At 41.7% G+C, this 15887-nt stretch overlaps 3 protein-coding genes and 1 long non-coding RNA gene across 7 annotated transcripts; 2 read left to right on the top strand and 2 right to left on the bottom strand.

Moving 5' to 3' along the window:
• The first annotated feature begins 17 nt into the window (after nucleotides 1–17).
• Nucleotides 18–4464, top strand: LOC147215796 (gap junction beta-1 protein-like). Of its 3 annotated transcripts, XM_086178830.1 has the most exons (3): nucleotides 18–156; nucleotides 664–744; nucleotides 1095–4464. In XM_086178830.1, the coding sequence occupies exons 2-3, from the start codon at nucleotides 717–719 to the stop codon at nucleotides 1934–1936; spliced, it is 870 nt and encodes a 289-aa protein (XP_086034956.1). In that variant the 5' UTR covers nucleotides 18–156; nucleotides 664–716; the 3' UTR covers nucleotides 1937–4464. The 3 variants fall into 3 exon arrangements, with proteins under 3 accessions (XP_086034956.1, XP_086034957.1, XP_086034955.1); XM_086178831.1 differs by lacking the exon at nucleotides 664–744; XM_086178829.1 differs by lacking the exon at nucleotides 18–156 and having other exon boundaries at nucleotides 198–744; nucleotides 1095–4463.
• Nucleotides 4457–10027, bottom strand: LOC147215797 (uncharacterized). Of its 2 annotated transcripts, XR_015109239.1 has the most exons (4): nucleotides 9672–10027; nucleotides 6861–6938; nucleotides 6176–6263; nucleotides 4561–5186 (listed from the first exon to the last, which is right to left on the bottom strand). It is a non-coding gene; the product is annotated as an uncharacterized LOC147215797 (long non-coding RNA). The 2 variants fall into 2 exon arrangements; XR_015109238.1 differs by lacking the exon at nucleotides 6861–6938 and having other exon boundaries at nucleotides 4457–5186.
• LOC147215798 (gap junction alpha-3 protein-like) lies at nucleotides 5067–7890 on the top strand. The gene is made up of 2 exons (XM_086178828.1): nucleotides 5067–5194; nucleotides 5952–7890. The coding sequence occupies exon 2, from the start codon at nucleotides 5970–5972 to the stop codon at nucleotides 7050–7052; it is 1083 nt and encodes a 360-aa protein (XP_086034954.1). The 5' UTR covers nucleotides 5067–5194; nucleotides 5952–5969; the 3' UTR covers nucleotides 7053–7890.
• A 1496-nt stretch (nucleotides 10028–11523) lies between the features above and the next one.
• On the bottom strand, nucleotides 11524–14240 carry vma21 (vacuolar ATPase assembly factor VMA21). The gene is made up of 3 exons (XM_086178750.1): nucleotides 14082–14240; nucleotides 13663–13772; nucleotides 11524–12423 (listed from the first exon to the last, which is right to left on the bottom strand). The coding sequence occupies exons 1-3, from the start codon at nucleotides 14141–14143 to the stop codon at nucleotides 12284–12286; spliced, it is 312 nt and encodes a 103-aa protein (XP_086034876.1). The 5' UTR covers nucleotides 14144–14240; the 3' UTR covers nucleotides 11524–12283.
• Between the last annotated feature and the right edge of the window lie 1647 nt (nucleotides 14241–15887).

Below are 15887 nucleotides of genomic sequence, written 5' to 3' on the forward strand. Positions count from 1 at the left end.
TGCAGGGCAGTGGCTAGTGGCGGAGGAATGATTAGCATTTTCCAAACGCACGGTGTTCTAAATCCAGCCTTTTGGCTTTGCTAAAAAAAAACACACACATTTTCAGTTCCTTTCTACAACGTTTTGTACACATTTTGTGTACCACCACAGCTGAAGGTAATAGACAATCTCATTCTGTTCTATACTAACACTCCGTATGAAGTGCAAAGATGTCAGAGCTGTAGTGAGTAATGTCTTGTATATCCTAGATGTCTTAACACATAACTGGCGTGGTATGCCAATTACAATTACCCTTTATATTAACAATATCTGAATAAATCCTTTTTTACCATGGGGTCACATTTAGACAAATCTAATAAAATGGTAGCCTTTTTGGCACAACAGATATCTTCAAAAGTGGTCCTAATTTTATGGACCTCTCATTGGTCCCCTGGGAGAATTTTGTGGGCTGTCCGTCAGTCTGTCCGCAACTGGTATTGTAGGTCAGTTTGGAAGTACGGTATTAATACTTGGTGAGCAAATCACGTGGTTCAGCGAATGTTTTGCAATTGGCTTCAACCTGTTGCGTCTTGTGACGGTGCGTGGCGGTAGGCCATTGCCCCTTGCTTTTATACGGCCAACAGGCCACTCGGCAATTCCTGTCTGTCTGCCTGCCATATCCAGTTTGATGCTCAGGCCACACCTCAAGATGGGCAGCTTTGGATCGGGCGCTGCGTATGCCGCTTGCACCGCCGGCTGAGCCTGGTAAACTTCTGAACACAAATAACACAACAGTTGAACTTTTACTAAATTCTGCATGAAGTTGTGTCCAGCATTGTATTTTACTGCTAAAGGCTTTTGACTTTTGAAGTCATGCCAACAAACATGACTTTATGTCACTGTGAAGGGTTGTCGGATGTTCTCTTAGAGTTGGGTTATTTTAGTTTTCCCAGGTATTTTTATTTTCTAAATCATCTCCCTCTATATTGTATGATTAGTGTATATCGTATTTCAAGTATAATGTGATATACAATTAACCATTAGCTACAGGTGTAGGTAGCGTAGCCTACATAAATGTCATTTTAGCTGAATATTTGTCTGTTGTTTTTTTCCAGATCTGGAGTCGAAAATGAACTGGGGAACCTTTTATGCCGTGGTCAGCGGCGTAAACAGGCATTCCACTGGCATCGGACGAATTTGGCTCTCTGTCATCTTCATTTTCCGCATCCTGGTCCTGGTCGTTGCTGCCGAGAGTGTTTGGGGAGACGAGAAGTCCGGCTTTACCTGCAACACCCAGCAGCCTGGATGCAACAGCGTCTGCTACGATCAGTTTTTCCCCATCTCACACATCCGACTTTGGGCACTCCAGCTTATCTTGGTTTCCACCCCTGCTCTGTTGGTGGCCATGCATGTGGCCCATCGTCGACACATTGACAAGAAGATCCTGAGGAGAACGGGGCGCAGCAGTCCAAAGGAGCTAGAAAACATCAAGAACCAGAAGTTCCAGATTACAGGAGCTCTGTGGTGGACCTACATGATCAGTATCATCTTCAGAATACTATTCGAAGTTGCTTTTCTCTTCATCTTCTACTTGATCTATCCCGGCTTTAAGATGGTGCGCTTGGTGAAATGTGACTCCTATCCGTGCCCCAATACCGTGGACTGTTTTATCTCCAGGCCCACAGAGAAAACCATCTTCACTGTGTTCATGCTGGCAGTGTCAGGGGTGTGTGTGCTGCTCAACCTGGCTGAGGTGGTGTACCTCGTTGGCAAGGCATGCAGACGATGTTGTCGTGGCTCTGAGGAAGAGGCCAAAGCTGATTGGATAAGTCAGAGATTGTCGTCTTATAGGCAAAACGAAATCAATCAGCTGATTGTAGATCATCCTATCAAGTCAAAGCTCACTGTGACCAGAAAGAGCTCATCTGAGAAGGGTGAGAGGTGCTCTGCTTGCTAAGACTTCATCTTGCTTCCTCTCCTTCAACTAATATAAATATACGGAGCGCATGGTTCATACGTGCATTAGTCTCACAAACTGTTATGTCACAGTCTATAAACACAAAGAACCTGTATTTATGTGATCACAGTTCATCATTTAAGGTGTTTTATAGACTCAGGCTGTGTTTACTGTTGATACTTGAGGTCAGTATGAAAGGTTAATATCCCACACAAGAGATTTTGCACATTCTGAATTTGTGCTGACATGATTGTGGTGTACATGACAAGATTTTTACGATTTTAATGGACGGCATCAATGGTTTCCATCCATGGTGTGGATTGAGAGGGTTTAGCTGCAGCAGACAGCCAAATCTCTTGATGTTGTTGAGTTCTGTTCCATCATGTGATATTTAAAAGGACCGCCCATACAAGAAAGCCAATTCAATATCTCAACGGAAAACGGCTTGTTTTTTTTTTTGTTTGTTTGTTTTTGTTGCTTGTCTTAAAAGCCGGGTGAGCGTTCCCTTCAAAGTGTTAGTTGGTCTGCAATCCTGCATTTGTTTTCTCAGTTTTGCTATGAATTGCATTTAAAGGTTTGTTGTCCTTCCCATCAAATCAGTGCGGGGGTAATCTAAAATCTAACGTGAGTAATTGTGAAGATATGAATTTAATCTTATTACAACAGCGTGATTGGCAGGTGATTCAATTCTGAGTCAGAGCTCCACAGCACGGGAAAAAGCACCATTGGGCAGATAGTTCACATTCCTCCACATTTTCCTCAGCTTTATCAGGACGCAATCTTTAAAAACAAGCCTTGACACCTAAAAGAAAGGGTCAGTTGTTCTAAGCCAGAGATAAATCATCCCTGTTAGATTACATAGCACATTGAATTTAAAAGCCATAGGTGATGTCGTGGAAAGGGACAAACTAACTCGATGTTTTCAAGTTAAGTGAATATAGGATTTCTAGTTAAATGATTTGAAATGTAGAAAATCATGCTTTATTTTATAAATAAACCTAGATTACTATCATAATATGATAGGGTTAAAAATAGTTTCATTTAAATTCAAAATTATTTTTACTATTGGGGAGCAATTGTGTTCTGAAGGCTGGGTCAGATTTACCGTTAAGTCATGTAGAAAGGAAACGTCTTGTTTGAGTTATAAAGTATGTTATAACTACTTGTTAAGGAAAAATAGCATTGCTAGACTTATTGGACTGCCTCAGTCATTTGAATATGCTAAATACAATGCAGCCCCTTGTACTATGTAGGTAAGCTTTCAAGCACTGTTTGAAATATAATAAATGATTTTATTGTAAAGCAATGGACTTTCTCAGATACTGTGATTACGATTTATTTGATTTATGAGTTTCAAATAAAACATGTCAAAAAAAAAAAAGTGATGATGCATAACTGCTATGGAATGTTAAAATGTCACATCAAGTAAGAAAAGCGAATGACAAATAAATCTTCCCCAAACACGTGTAACTTAGCAGGGTGCGTAGTTTCTGCTCAATATTGGAACTGTTTTTGTGTTCTGCTCTGAGTAAAGCACCTCTTGTCAGACCCGAATCGTGGAGAACTGAGTCGCATATAAAAATTCGATGTCCGTGTTTAGTTCACAAAATGTAAAAAAAAAAAAAACATCTTCCCATTGGCTGGGTCCAATTATAGTCATGCAAATTGTAAATATGTTTTTACTTGATTGAAACTCCAGCTACCTCCCTTCTCGTTTTTAGCAACACTGAAACATGGATCCACCACCTGCCTATTGTATAAGACATCTATACTACTGTATATTGTGCAACAGCTGTCTGGATTCAGGTAGATTTACTATGCCATTTTTTTTGTTTTTAACTAGCCCAGCTGACGTATCCGACTACAAATTGTTTAATATCAGGCGCTTGCCGAGAATCCAGTATACTTTTAAATGTTGGTCAATTTAAAAGGGGAGCAGATCAATACTGTACATGCATAAGATCTGAGGAGTGTGTGTTATATTCATTCTCAGCAGTCAAAATTTCAGCGCATCTTAAACGTTGATTTTTTTTCCATGAATGTAAGTTGCGGTGTCCGGGGCAGGACGCCCTCAGTTTGATTCAGCTTACTGACTCTTTTACTGTTTCTAATATCATAGTGTTTTCAAGTTCTTAAATCCTGTGATTTACAAATGTGCAGAAAGTCTCCCACTTTCTCCCTCTCTCATTCCCAAACCCAGCAGCGGACACCGACATGTACTTGAATTTCTGTCCAACTAAAATGTAACATTGGTCCCGTCCGAAGTCTTCCTGATCGTGAATTGTAATCATGTTCAACTTATACTGACACATACACATATATACTGCTGCAACTGGTGCCTACAGCCCGTGGTATCCCTTGCCAGCGTTTAAATGCATCGCTAATATTTGACGATAAATGAATATCAAATTCTTTATTTTGCCCCAGTTGACCGCATGGACCACAGAGCTCAAATATTGGTTGGGTCCCTATTTATTACAGTTGTTACACTGTTTTTATATACATATTGATGCAAAAAAAAAAAAAAAAAGCTGGTGACAGTTTAAAAGGTGTTTTAAAACCATTCCTACATCTTGATAATGTACATAGAAGGAATAAACCTGTTAATTCAAATAAATAAATTCACATACGTATCATCTGTCATAGGTAACATTTATTGATCAATGTCTTGAATTCATTTAATCGGGGTTGGTTTCATCGGGAACATACGTGGGGGAGCTTTTCTTCCTTTCCTTTGCTGTGATGTGTAACTTGAGGTTGCAAATGGCTACTCATCTCCAAACCATGACCCCCATGATAGGAGAGACCCTCAAGCTATATTTAGGTCCCGGCAGCACTTATGACAAGAAAGAAAAAGCAGCCGGCAGCATCATTGGCCAGCTGCCATGTCACTCACTGTAACAAGCAAGTAGGGGGGCTTTATTAGTTTACATTAGAGAGTGTGGACTGTGCCAAATTTATCCGTTGAGGGAGGGCATGCCGGACGCAGTCCAGTTTGTCCAGCAGGTTATGTATGTTGTGGTCTCTGGGAGAACTTCGGGGCCCGGGGCCTGCCTTGGCTGAGTCCGAAGACGGCTGCTGAACCTGAGGGTTTATCGGTGTGGAACGGCGAGGGTCCAGTTTTCCGGTCCATTCAAGGGCATTGCCGAGGGCCCTCCAAGAGCAAGGATGCACTGAGGACTGCCGGTGGATCTGGTGACCTCATGGACCCTCGGAGACGTGTAGGACTTCACAACAGGGGATGTATAAGCTGACAAGGTAAGTTTATTAGATCAATTATAGTTGTTTTTATGTATCTGCGAATTTAACATGCACTTCTCGCCATTTCGGTGCAACGGGCTCGAGAAACCGTGATGTGTTCTCTTATGTGGGAGAGTGATCTCCTCCTTCGAACTTGTCCTATCGGATGTGATCGAAGTTAAAGGCAGTCATCCTGAGTGAATCGCCTGTTGTTGCCATAGTAATGTTCATTCCAAGATTTGTTATAATTGACATGGAACAGAGCTAAACTTATTAACACAGGTAACTAAACAACTGCGGTAGAGTTTGCTGGACCCGTTTCATACTGACACACGGATATATTTATATCAACATGCTAAGGAGGCAGACAGCAATGACACCACTGGCTGTTGCTTCCACCTTATTTGCCCGGTGTTTCGTTTCACCGCCTGTGGATCACGTTGCCATGGCAAGAGTCATGAAGGCGAGGAAATGCCAGATCATGACTGGAAGCTGCCTTCCTCCCTGTCTGCACTTGCCATATATATATAGTATCCTAGCAGGAAAAGGCAACTAACCGCTCAGTGGTGAACTTTACCTTTATAACCCAAGCTGGCATCAGCTTGATTTATTCAAATCCCCGGCCATTGTGGTCAGAAATCAGAAACGAAGGAACGTTTAAAACCTCGACATTTTTTTACTTCCCTGTGTGTTTTACCGTACAAGTGAAGTCTCTATGTCTCAAATCAAAGGCACTTTTTTTGTTCAAAATGCTTTTCAAACGTTTTGTCATCAGATCTGACTTCACGTAGCCATGGGGGACTGGAACCTGCTGGGAAAACTTCTAGAAAAAGCCCAAGAGCACTCCACTGTGGTGGGGAAGGTGTGGCTCACTGTCCTCTTCATCTTCCGCATCCTGATCCTCAGCGCCGCCACAGAAAGGGTGTGGGGCGATGAGCAGTCCGGCTTTACCTGCGACACAAAGCAGCCCGGTTGCGAGAACGTGTGCTATGACATTACCTTCCCCATCTCCCATGTTCGCTTTTGGGTGCTGCAGATCATCTTTGTTTCCACGCCGACGCTGATCTACCTGGGTCACATCCTCCATCTGGTGCGGATGGAGGAGAAGCAGAAGGAGAAGGAGAAGAGGGAACACACAAAACACTCAGACAAGCAGGCCCTCATTGTCGATACGAAGCATAAAAAGGCCCTGGTGAGAGACGACAAAGGTCGCGTTCGCCTACAGGGAGAGCTCTTGCGCACTTATGTTTTTAACGTGATCTTTAAGACCTTCTTTGAGGTGGGCTTCATCGTGGCCCAGTACCTGTTATACGGCTTTGAGCTGAAGCCCATGTACACCTGCGACCGACCCCCCTGCCCCAATGTGGTTAACTGCTACATATCCCGCCCTACAGAGAAAACCATCTTCATCATCTTCATGCTGGGAGTGGCCAGTGTTTCACTGCTCCTCAACCTTATCGAGGTCTATCATCTTGGCTTCACCAAGTGCCGGCAGGGCATCGCATTTCGGCGAAGCGAACGGTCGCCGAAGGACAGCTCCGAGGATCCCAGCGAGGCCGCGGTGCCGTTGGCACCGAGTTACGATGAATACTTCCACAGGCAAGTCCAACCTCCCTACCCACCCGTACCCAGCTACAACCTCAGCCCTCTGTCCGAGGGTACAGAGTCTGCCTTTCACCCTTACCACAGCAAGGCTGCCTACAAACAGAATAAGGACAACTTGGCAGTGGAAAGGAGCAGCAGCAAGCCAGAGGAATGTGACCTGAAAGGCAAAAAGGGATCAGGATCAGCCCCTGGGTCACCTACGCAGGCCAGGACTGGTCGCAGTGCCAAATACAGCAACAACAAGACTAGAATAGATGATCTGAAGATATGAGGAGGTTTATGTTTCTCTGAGGGGTCTTAAATTGCCGGCAAGGGATCGCGTCATTTTTGGAGGCGTTCATACATGCCAAACGTAAAGATGGCACTGGGTCGACTCATTCCATCTCAGAGCGGACCGACACTTGTCGGGCACGCCGAGTCACCGCCGTACAGGAACGGCTACTGATGGGTCTCAAAACCTTTCAAGTATTTCTTTTTTTCAATTGAATTTTACATTTCATTGCAGTTTAAGTTGGAATGCGTTCAACGATATGCGATATGCAACATTTTCGATGTTTCTTGTCATGTGCATTAATCATTCTGTTACGATGACATGCCAAAGAACTATCAGCAGATACAGTAAACAACAGAGGTGTGATCTGGCTTTATATCGAGCTCATCTCATCAAACTGCGTGATGGATGAGCCTGAAAGTCACAACTGCCCGTGTGAGGAACCTCTGAGGGCAAACTTTACGACTGAAACTTCTGACCTGACCTCGTTTGGGGAAATCAGATAGGGAGGAAAAGTTAAATTTAACTGCCTTGGCCGTGTCAAGGTCCACTTCCAGCATAGTTCACTTGTGTAGACATGACGTGAAAAGATGTGCAGTACTTGAAGAAAAAAAAAAAAAAAAACATTAGACACTGGTGATACTAAAATGAATCCAACACCATGTGGCTCAAATGAAAATGCACTGGTCTCAGGAGTTCCCATTTTGTACTTTGCCTTTTTATTCAACAGACAGGCCTGTGCATAATGACAAGCACATTTTGTTGTTTATTCTTGTTTATATCTGCCATTCTGTAAAACACTTGGTCACATAAATATTTGTTAAATTGCTTTAAATAAACCTGTCTTAAATTTGCAAGGTTTAATTATTTCTTGTTCATTCTAATGTTATTATCTTCAATTGTCTGCTATTTATTGTTAACTCCTTAAGATGAAGATGTTGATACTAAGGAAGAACAGATGGATATTCAAAACAGCCGTTTGTTGCAAACAGATATCTCAGTCCAGGATGTACCAAGTTAAAGGAGGAACGAAAAAGTAATAAAACATAATAAACACACACAAAAAAAATAATAATAATAATAATAAATGTGCCTCCAAAACGGCTTTCTCCAGAGCCTGTCAAAGAAGTTTAAAAACCCAAAGGGGAATGAAGCTGGAAAGTTCAGGTTCTGCTGCAGCTCACTCCGGGCTGAGAGGACTCAGTAAGCTATGCCTTTTTTTCCTCGGCTCTGTAAGGAATTAGGCAACGGGAATTATCACCTTTAATACGAGCCATCATTTTCAATTTGATTTGAACACATTTAAACTTCTCTCACATTGTGGAGGCAAATTAATCACTCGGCCGCTGAGTGGAAATGATATATTAGCTGTTTTTACAGCGGTGTCTACATGGAATGTAGATCTGCTTCTCTTTTCTTGACATTACAAACCACTGTACTAGGAAAATAAAGTCCCATCATGTGGAGGAGATTTCAGTTTTGCTTCAAAACTGCAGCCCCTGAGGAGTAACCGTCTGCTTTCCCCTCATGCACGTCCTGGAAAGCCCTGGAAGTCTGTACCTCCAAAATGAAACACAGCTCTGACTCACACACTGATGATGCCTGAAGTTTTTCTGCATGGTGTGTCTGTGGGTTACGATAAATACAGTGAACCAAGCGGTGACCAAGCGCTACATTTAATTCAATTATCAGGATGACATTTTTCTGTTTTTTTTTTTTTTGGTCATCTGTACATAACTTACGATAGTGACTCCATTGGTTTTTCGGGTAAAGAAAGAAATTGATTTTCAGATCAGTGAAAATGTTACTGTTGGATGTTATTTCCAGTGCATGGTTCCATGAATCGATGAGCAACTTCAAAAAAGTGTCTCCAAATAAAACATGGAAGCTAGCCAGACATAATTTCATTATTCTATATAAATGACATGGGGCGTCCATCTGATCAGAAGGTTGGTGTTTCGGTTCCCGACTCCCCTGTCCGTGTGCTGGAGTGAGCAAGTGCTTTAAAACAGCAAGGTTATGAAAGCGCTATATTGGTAGAAACCACGTGTACACACACACACACATAAATATATATGGTTTCTAAAATCATACATTTTTTAATCATCAAGGCTTTGATCATTTGAGTTTGTGTTGTGGACAAGGAAATATGCAATATGTATGAATATTGCTCTATGTTTTAATTGCAATTTGTTCAGCCCCAATAAGTGCAACACTGTATTCTTTGATACAGACCATCATTAATATAAAGTATAAAAACATTAAAATCTTGATAATAAGCTTCATATTTCCACCGACTTTTGCAGTCATTAGCAGTTGCCAAATTTATGGCAAACACGAGACAATAGTGTGCACTGTTTACTGCATATTCCGGCGATCGTTTACATTTTTAGTAAGAGCTGTCACTGTCAATTTCTATGACATGTTTACATTTGTGGGCATATTTTACTTTGATGTGCTGTTCTGCTTTGTGTTGAGCAGCACAAAAAAAGTCAAAGTTGGAGTTGTGGGTGAATAGTGACGCATCACATATGACACGCTCTCGGGAGAAACCTCGAAATATTTTTCATGCAACAGACAGATAGACATTAAAAATAAAAGATTTTTTTGTCCACCCACCCATTCTCTTGGTCCCTAAGCATGAAGAATGTCTTGCGCCCGTGGCGTGGTTGTTACTGCAGGTGTCAAATGTGTTCCATAGGGTCAATGAGTCCAACCGTTGTATCAGTACTCTGGGAGAAAGTATCTTTCCAAAAAAACACCTGGGGAGAGTTTCATGGGAAATAAAACTGACTAACTGAGACGATAAAGGCTGTCTTGGTCATATTTAATTGCCAATGTAATTCCGTGTGTCCAGATGTGCTAGCCCATCTTGTTCCCTGCGGTGTGATGTATTTTGTTATTTTCAGCACAGCCACGTCTCCAGCGCAGTCCTCTACTGCCCTCTTCCTTTGTTTCAAGCGCATCAGTGTATGGTTGCTGCATATGAGGGCTAAGGCTGTAAGACACGCCATCTGCTGGGCAGAGGACAACCTTGATTTTGTAGAGCTGTTTCCGTCTGCATTTAAAACGACTGCAATGGAAAAACAAAAGATTTTGACACATGAATGAGTGCACCGACATGGACTGAAGTGTGGCACAGAGGTATACAGACAGGACAGACTCAGCAAAGCACATTGCACCTCATAAATGCCAACTCAAGTCATAGTTTCGTCCTCTCTGGCTCGTGCTTCGTCATGTTGACAGCGTGAGACCCGTCTTGCCATGGCGCTAAATGACAAACAGCTAGAAGCAAAGCTAACCCGAAGCCAATGAAATATCAACCAGAAGGAAAAATGGGCTTCTGATGTTTGCTGGCAGAATAAAGTGTTATTGCTTGCAGGCCTGTTACCTCATCACCGCCACCAGATTCAGCTCCACGCAGAGCTTAGGGCCTAACATCAAACTCTGGCAGAATGTTGTACATATGGGTTGTTCTTTCAGGTCTTTTCCAACGGGGGAACAGATGAGCAGGAAAATGTTTGAACTGAAGCAGGAAATTTTTGCCTGGCAGTTTTAGTTTATATGGTGACTTTCATACTGGGTTCGCATGGTGGGAAAGGCTGAATGTTTGGTGCCACCATGTGACGAAAACTCTGCAAAAGTCAGGCAGCATCTCACGAACTGTGGCAGACTTGAGAGCTGCTGTTGTTGTGGTGGCCCGATTGATTATTTTCACTCCAGGTTCTATCAGGCCGAGGGGGAAGTTGGGCTAATCAATTTCTCTGTTCCCACACAATACATGCTCTCACAAGAAAAGACCTATATGTTCATTCTGCCCTGAAGAGATGAGAAGAGGGAGAAGTATTAATCTCTACTATGACATTATATTGATATATGTATGATTTATTATCATTTACAAAATGTTGACGTAATATAAATTATATTTTCAAAAGAAATCAGAATTTGGCTGAAAGTCAAATTGAGATTTTCTTCAGAAAGCCAGATAAAGTGTCTCAGAGTGAACGAAAGTCAAAAGTCATGCAGAAAATAAATTTCCGCACATACTTAAGTGTGTCTCACATAAGATTGTAGAGGAATGCAGTGCCTCTTGAGTAATACTTGCTTATGCACAGACCACCATAGGAGACTATCAATCCTGAGTTTCATATGAAATTTTCTGATTTTAGCCCAACACCATCATGGGAATATTTGCTATGTAACTAGACTTGAGGTTCTTCCCCTGAAGAAGTTTCACCTCTCATCCAGGAGGCTTCTTTGATTCAATAGACCAATTATCCATGACCAGGATGACTGAGAACCTCCATAAGCATTTCTTGTGTAGACGCTCAGTATTAATAGCGTGTTGCTTAATGTTGCTTTTCCCCGTTCATGAATTTGACACCCTCAGACTCTCAGGAAATTATTCAAATCTGCGGGTTGCAGAAATTGGGGGGGGGGGGTCATACAAAAAATGTATGTAACAACTGAGCGTTTTAAACATTTTCCAAGTTTATTTGAACAAGATGTTCTTATCTGCTTCACAGTGACATCTACACCCTCGACTCACTCGATACAAAACACTTCATTAAATACATTTTTACTCCTTACCATTTTACATTTCAAACTTCTAGGACATCAATGAACCATAATGCATGAAGACTTTAAAAGCAAGGAAACAGAAGACAGACAAATATCACTTAGAGAACGTGGAATCACGGATATGAAAAACAGAAAGGTTTTCTACGGACTGACAAATGCGATATGGAGGGGTCTGTTGAAGAAAAAAAATTGACCCTTAAACGTATGCATAGAAAGACCTTTGTCGTTTAAATTTTAGGTCAAAATGATGAAACTCTTGTTGAGATTGTGAAATTTGGATTCATTGTGGGTCTCCAATGCATTACAGAGCCACAATCAGACAAATCCAAACCCAAAGATTAGAGTTAACAACAGACAAGAACTAATGTAGCCTTTTAAACATCGTTCCAGGTTTTTTTCCCCAAGAGAAACAAAAGTCAAAACGTGCAGCTTCCGCCGTTTGTGAAAAACAGCCGGCAGCCAACTGTCCCTCATGCCAGGGAAAAGTACAGTTTAATGTTTTGACCCCAGGTTCATCTTAAACCAGGCCTCCTGACTGTACCTGCAGCTAGCTGGTACAGTGGTAACGCTGGAGCCATGGCGACCATGGCGATGTGCTGCGTTTCCATGCCCAGCCTTGTCCACCTGCATCGGTCTCAGGAATGGATGGCTTAATCGTGTTTGCCCTTCCCTTTCGGCGTGCCTTCATTCCAGGCCACATACACGAACAAGGCCAAAACCACATGCACAGCGAGAACAGCGACGATGGCGGCGTAGAAGTAGCTGTCCGAGCTTGACATATTCATGGAACCTAGTAAAAGAATAAGGAGGAGACTTACAGTATGGAGCTGAAGAAAATAATCGAAACGCTGCAACTTTAATAACTCAAAGCTAATGTTGTTACCAGTTCATTTCATTACATTTAATCTTGCCTTTCATTAAAAACACACCATCAAAAAAGTTGGTTGATTATATTGAGTTTGATCAGCACATGTCAAAGATGTCTCAAATTACCCCAATTTGAAAAAGATGACTGTGAATTACTATGGCATTAAAGATCTGCATCCTTGCTCTGATTTAATTTTAATTTAAAATATTTTAAATGTATCAACGTTAAGGACTATGCACAATCACTGTCTCCACAGGCAGCATCTTGAGCCACTTGTTATTCCTCGTATTAGATAGAAAACTACATTTTCTGCTCACATAGGAAAAGCATTGCTGTCATTAGAAGTGACAGGCACAAATAACTGAAAGAATTATGCTTTTCTGTTTATTTTGTCAACAAATGCATCCACTATATTGGAACATGGACATTTCAGTTCAAGTCCAGGAAATACCATGTTGTTTGGAAGGATCTGGAAAGATTATGTTTGTTTAAACTGATCTTGAGATGGAAAAAAAGACAAAGACGAGAGAGCAGCACAGAAATGGCTTTCCAGTGCCGTGACTGTGGGAGGTCACACATGGGGGCATTACAGAGTGGGTTCAACCGTTCAAGTGTTTGAGCCACACTTGGTATTAGATGCACTGATGCTCTATGTCAATGACATTTTCAGAATTATTGAGACACTCATGGACTTATGAAGCGACCGAGTGGAGACAGGGGAAACTTTTATGTGCTCCGTTTTGTGACGGGGTGACTCCAGTGATCATATTCTTTTAGGTCATGTCTTAACCTGCGCTTGTGACCACTGATTGCAGATTTGGAAACCAAATGACCTGATGTAACTTCTGCCAATCAGCTAAAATTAGTGTGGACTTCCCAAACTGTCACGTCACATGTTCCCCATGAAGTGCATCATGTCAAACACTTCCTTGTTCAAATCGGTTACAATTATACAACCATGTGAAACTGTGAAGATCAAGGATGCTTTGAATGAATATTGGCGTTTTACATATAAGATTACGATTTGCATAAGGTGCGGGTAGCGACTGTGACGATACCATGACGACTTTGAAAAAACAGGGCTCAAAAATGACACTCCTCCTATAAACCGATCGTACGGAGATCTGATCTAAACAAACAAGCTAGTGTTGCAAACCTTACCCTCAAAGATGTAAGCCTTTGATGCAAAGTATAGTCCAATCGGCAGTGTGACCATCAAGATAGTGAAGAACAGGAGAGTCTTGAGGGCTGAAACCAGCGAGCCTTCATTTCTGCAGAGGAGAATCTCGTGTGTGTGAGTGGGATGAGATACAATAACACAGCCTTTCACTGTTCAGTCACATTGCAACTCTATTCCGGCGACTACTGTGTCGGGGTTTTCCTGGGCGATAATAAATCCGGCGCTTCGAGGATCAACGGATTCAATAAAAGTATTTTGCAAACACCGACGTATGTCAGATAGCTAGCTACAGCAGAAACATTAGGCTAGCCACTCTACGACAGGAAGCGGCTGACCCTCAAGCAGCCACAGACGCTAACTTCGATTAGCCGTTAGATTATAAAAAACAGCCTTTCCTCACCCTCTGGAATAAGGCGACACCCCTGGCGCAGGGTCAGGAGACGCTCTGACAGACCCTTCCATGGCTGTTTTCGAGGAAATACTATGTTTGTATCAGGGGGAATTATTGCCCCTGTCCGACGTTGTTTTGTCAACGCTTCCGCAAAAAGTCACGAGGCCCATCACATGACGAGATTTGACGCCTTCCACTCTCGCGAGTACACGTCGTCGCACTTTTTGTCCGTCAATTTCAAGGCCAATATATATTTAAAAAAATAATTAACTCAAATAACCGATTAATTACATTCGCGCAATAAATTACATCAGCTTGTTTTAGAAAAAAAAAAAGAAATTAGAATTTGTATAAGCAGGCTTCCTATCTATCTTACCATTTCCTGTGTACTATATGTCAGTATGTCCAGCTAACATCTCGCAGAGGCTGGGGTCAAAAGTGTCATTAATTCATTAAAAAAAATCTCCAAATGTATTTATTAAAATTAAAATACAAAAAATACTGACATGGGTATGACATGATCCCTACATTTCAACAGCAGAAAAAGACAAAAGAACAAAACCCTACACCTTTGAAACTCTTTAAATTGCCACCTTTCCTTTCTTCATAAATAAATAAGATAAATCAAAACTATGCAGATTAATAATTTCCACCCAATGTCCTGAAGTGTTCGTTTCAAGGGTTCAGCTTCTGGTCCTTGTCTGACTCAGATCAAATTAGCCGTTTAAAGAATAGTGGTAAAATTAGCTCATTGAAATATACATTTTTAATTAATAAATGTTAAAAATTCTCTGCTGTCAAACCTACAGCGCATTTATAATTTAATCGCAGGGACCAGAACAATCACACATGCCGCACTCAGCAGACCGTACATACATCTTTTCGTATTACATATCGTCTTTAGCACGGTGTTTCATTGGGAATACAAAATACAAATGCATGTTTTCCCTCCTGGCACAATGGCTGGAAACAGTGTTGGTTTAAGATGGCAGGGAAAATGTTCAAAAAGGTATTCATATAGAAACACTGAATTAACTCTCTTAAAAAAGGAGTGATACAAATAAACACGTGATGGCAAAGCTTAATGTCTAGTTTAATTAATAAAAACCCCAGGAAGCAGAGACACAATGTTGAGGTGCTGTCTCACTGCAGGGTCCCGCAGGCTCCGCAGAATCTTCCGGTGGTTCTTCTGCCGGCAGACAGAGAGGGAAGAAATGTTTGGATGCACCTTCAGTGTAAACATGGGTGACAGATAAAAGAAAAAAAACAGAATAAGTAAACTGTCAGATCACCGCAAACCTCCAGAATAGCTTCGACACATGAATTTTTCAAGCCTCCGGGAACGAATGAATGGAGTGACTTTCTCTCTATATTCCCTTGCTGTATTTTTTTGGACAATGAAGGCAAACAACTCCCCTCGTCCCTAAAATCCAATTAATTCCTATAATAACCAATGCCATAAGAAGTCATTCACATAATTTTCAAGTTCTGTGAACTGTGCATTTAGTGACTTCAAGGTCGTTGCCGTCTTTTTAATTTTCTATTTTCCCATACTGTATTTATTCGGTTAGTTGTTTCTGTAATTTCTTAATTTATTCACCCCATAGCATGGTGGTCTCAGATGAGTAATGTTGAGCTTGAGTGTATTTCTCATTTCTAGATTGTTCTACCGAAGACGATTTGGAACGCCCCAGGATTCAAAATACTGCAAAAGCGGTGGCGTACCACCATTGATGTGAAACCAGGTGATTCATCCCTCAACAGCGGAGGTCTGCAATAGCATCTATCCTTTTTGACAGTGAGTGTATCCAAGAA

This window comes from Fistularia commersonii, chromosome 31 (genome assembly GCF_037954325.1).
Source record: "Fistularia commersonii isolate RoL2024-O1a breed Wild chromosome 31, RoL_Fcom_v1.0, whole genome shotgun sequence".
Lineage (NCBI taxonomy): Eukaryota > Metazoa > Chordata > Actinopteri > Syngnathiformes > Fistulariidae > Fistularia > Fistularia commersonii.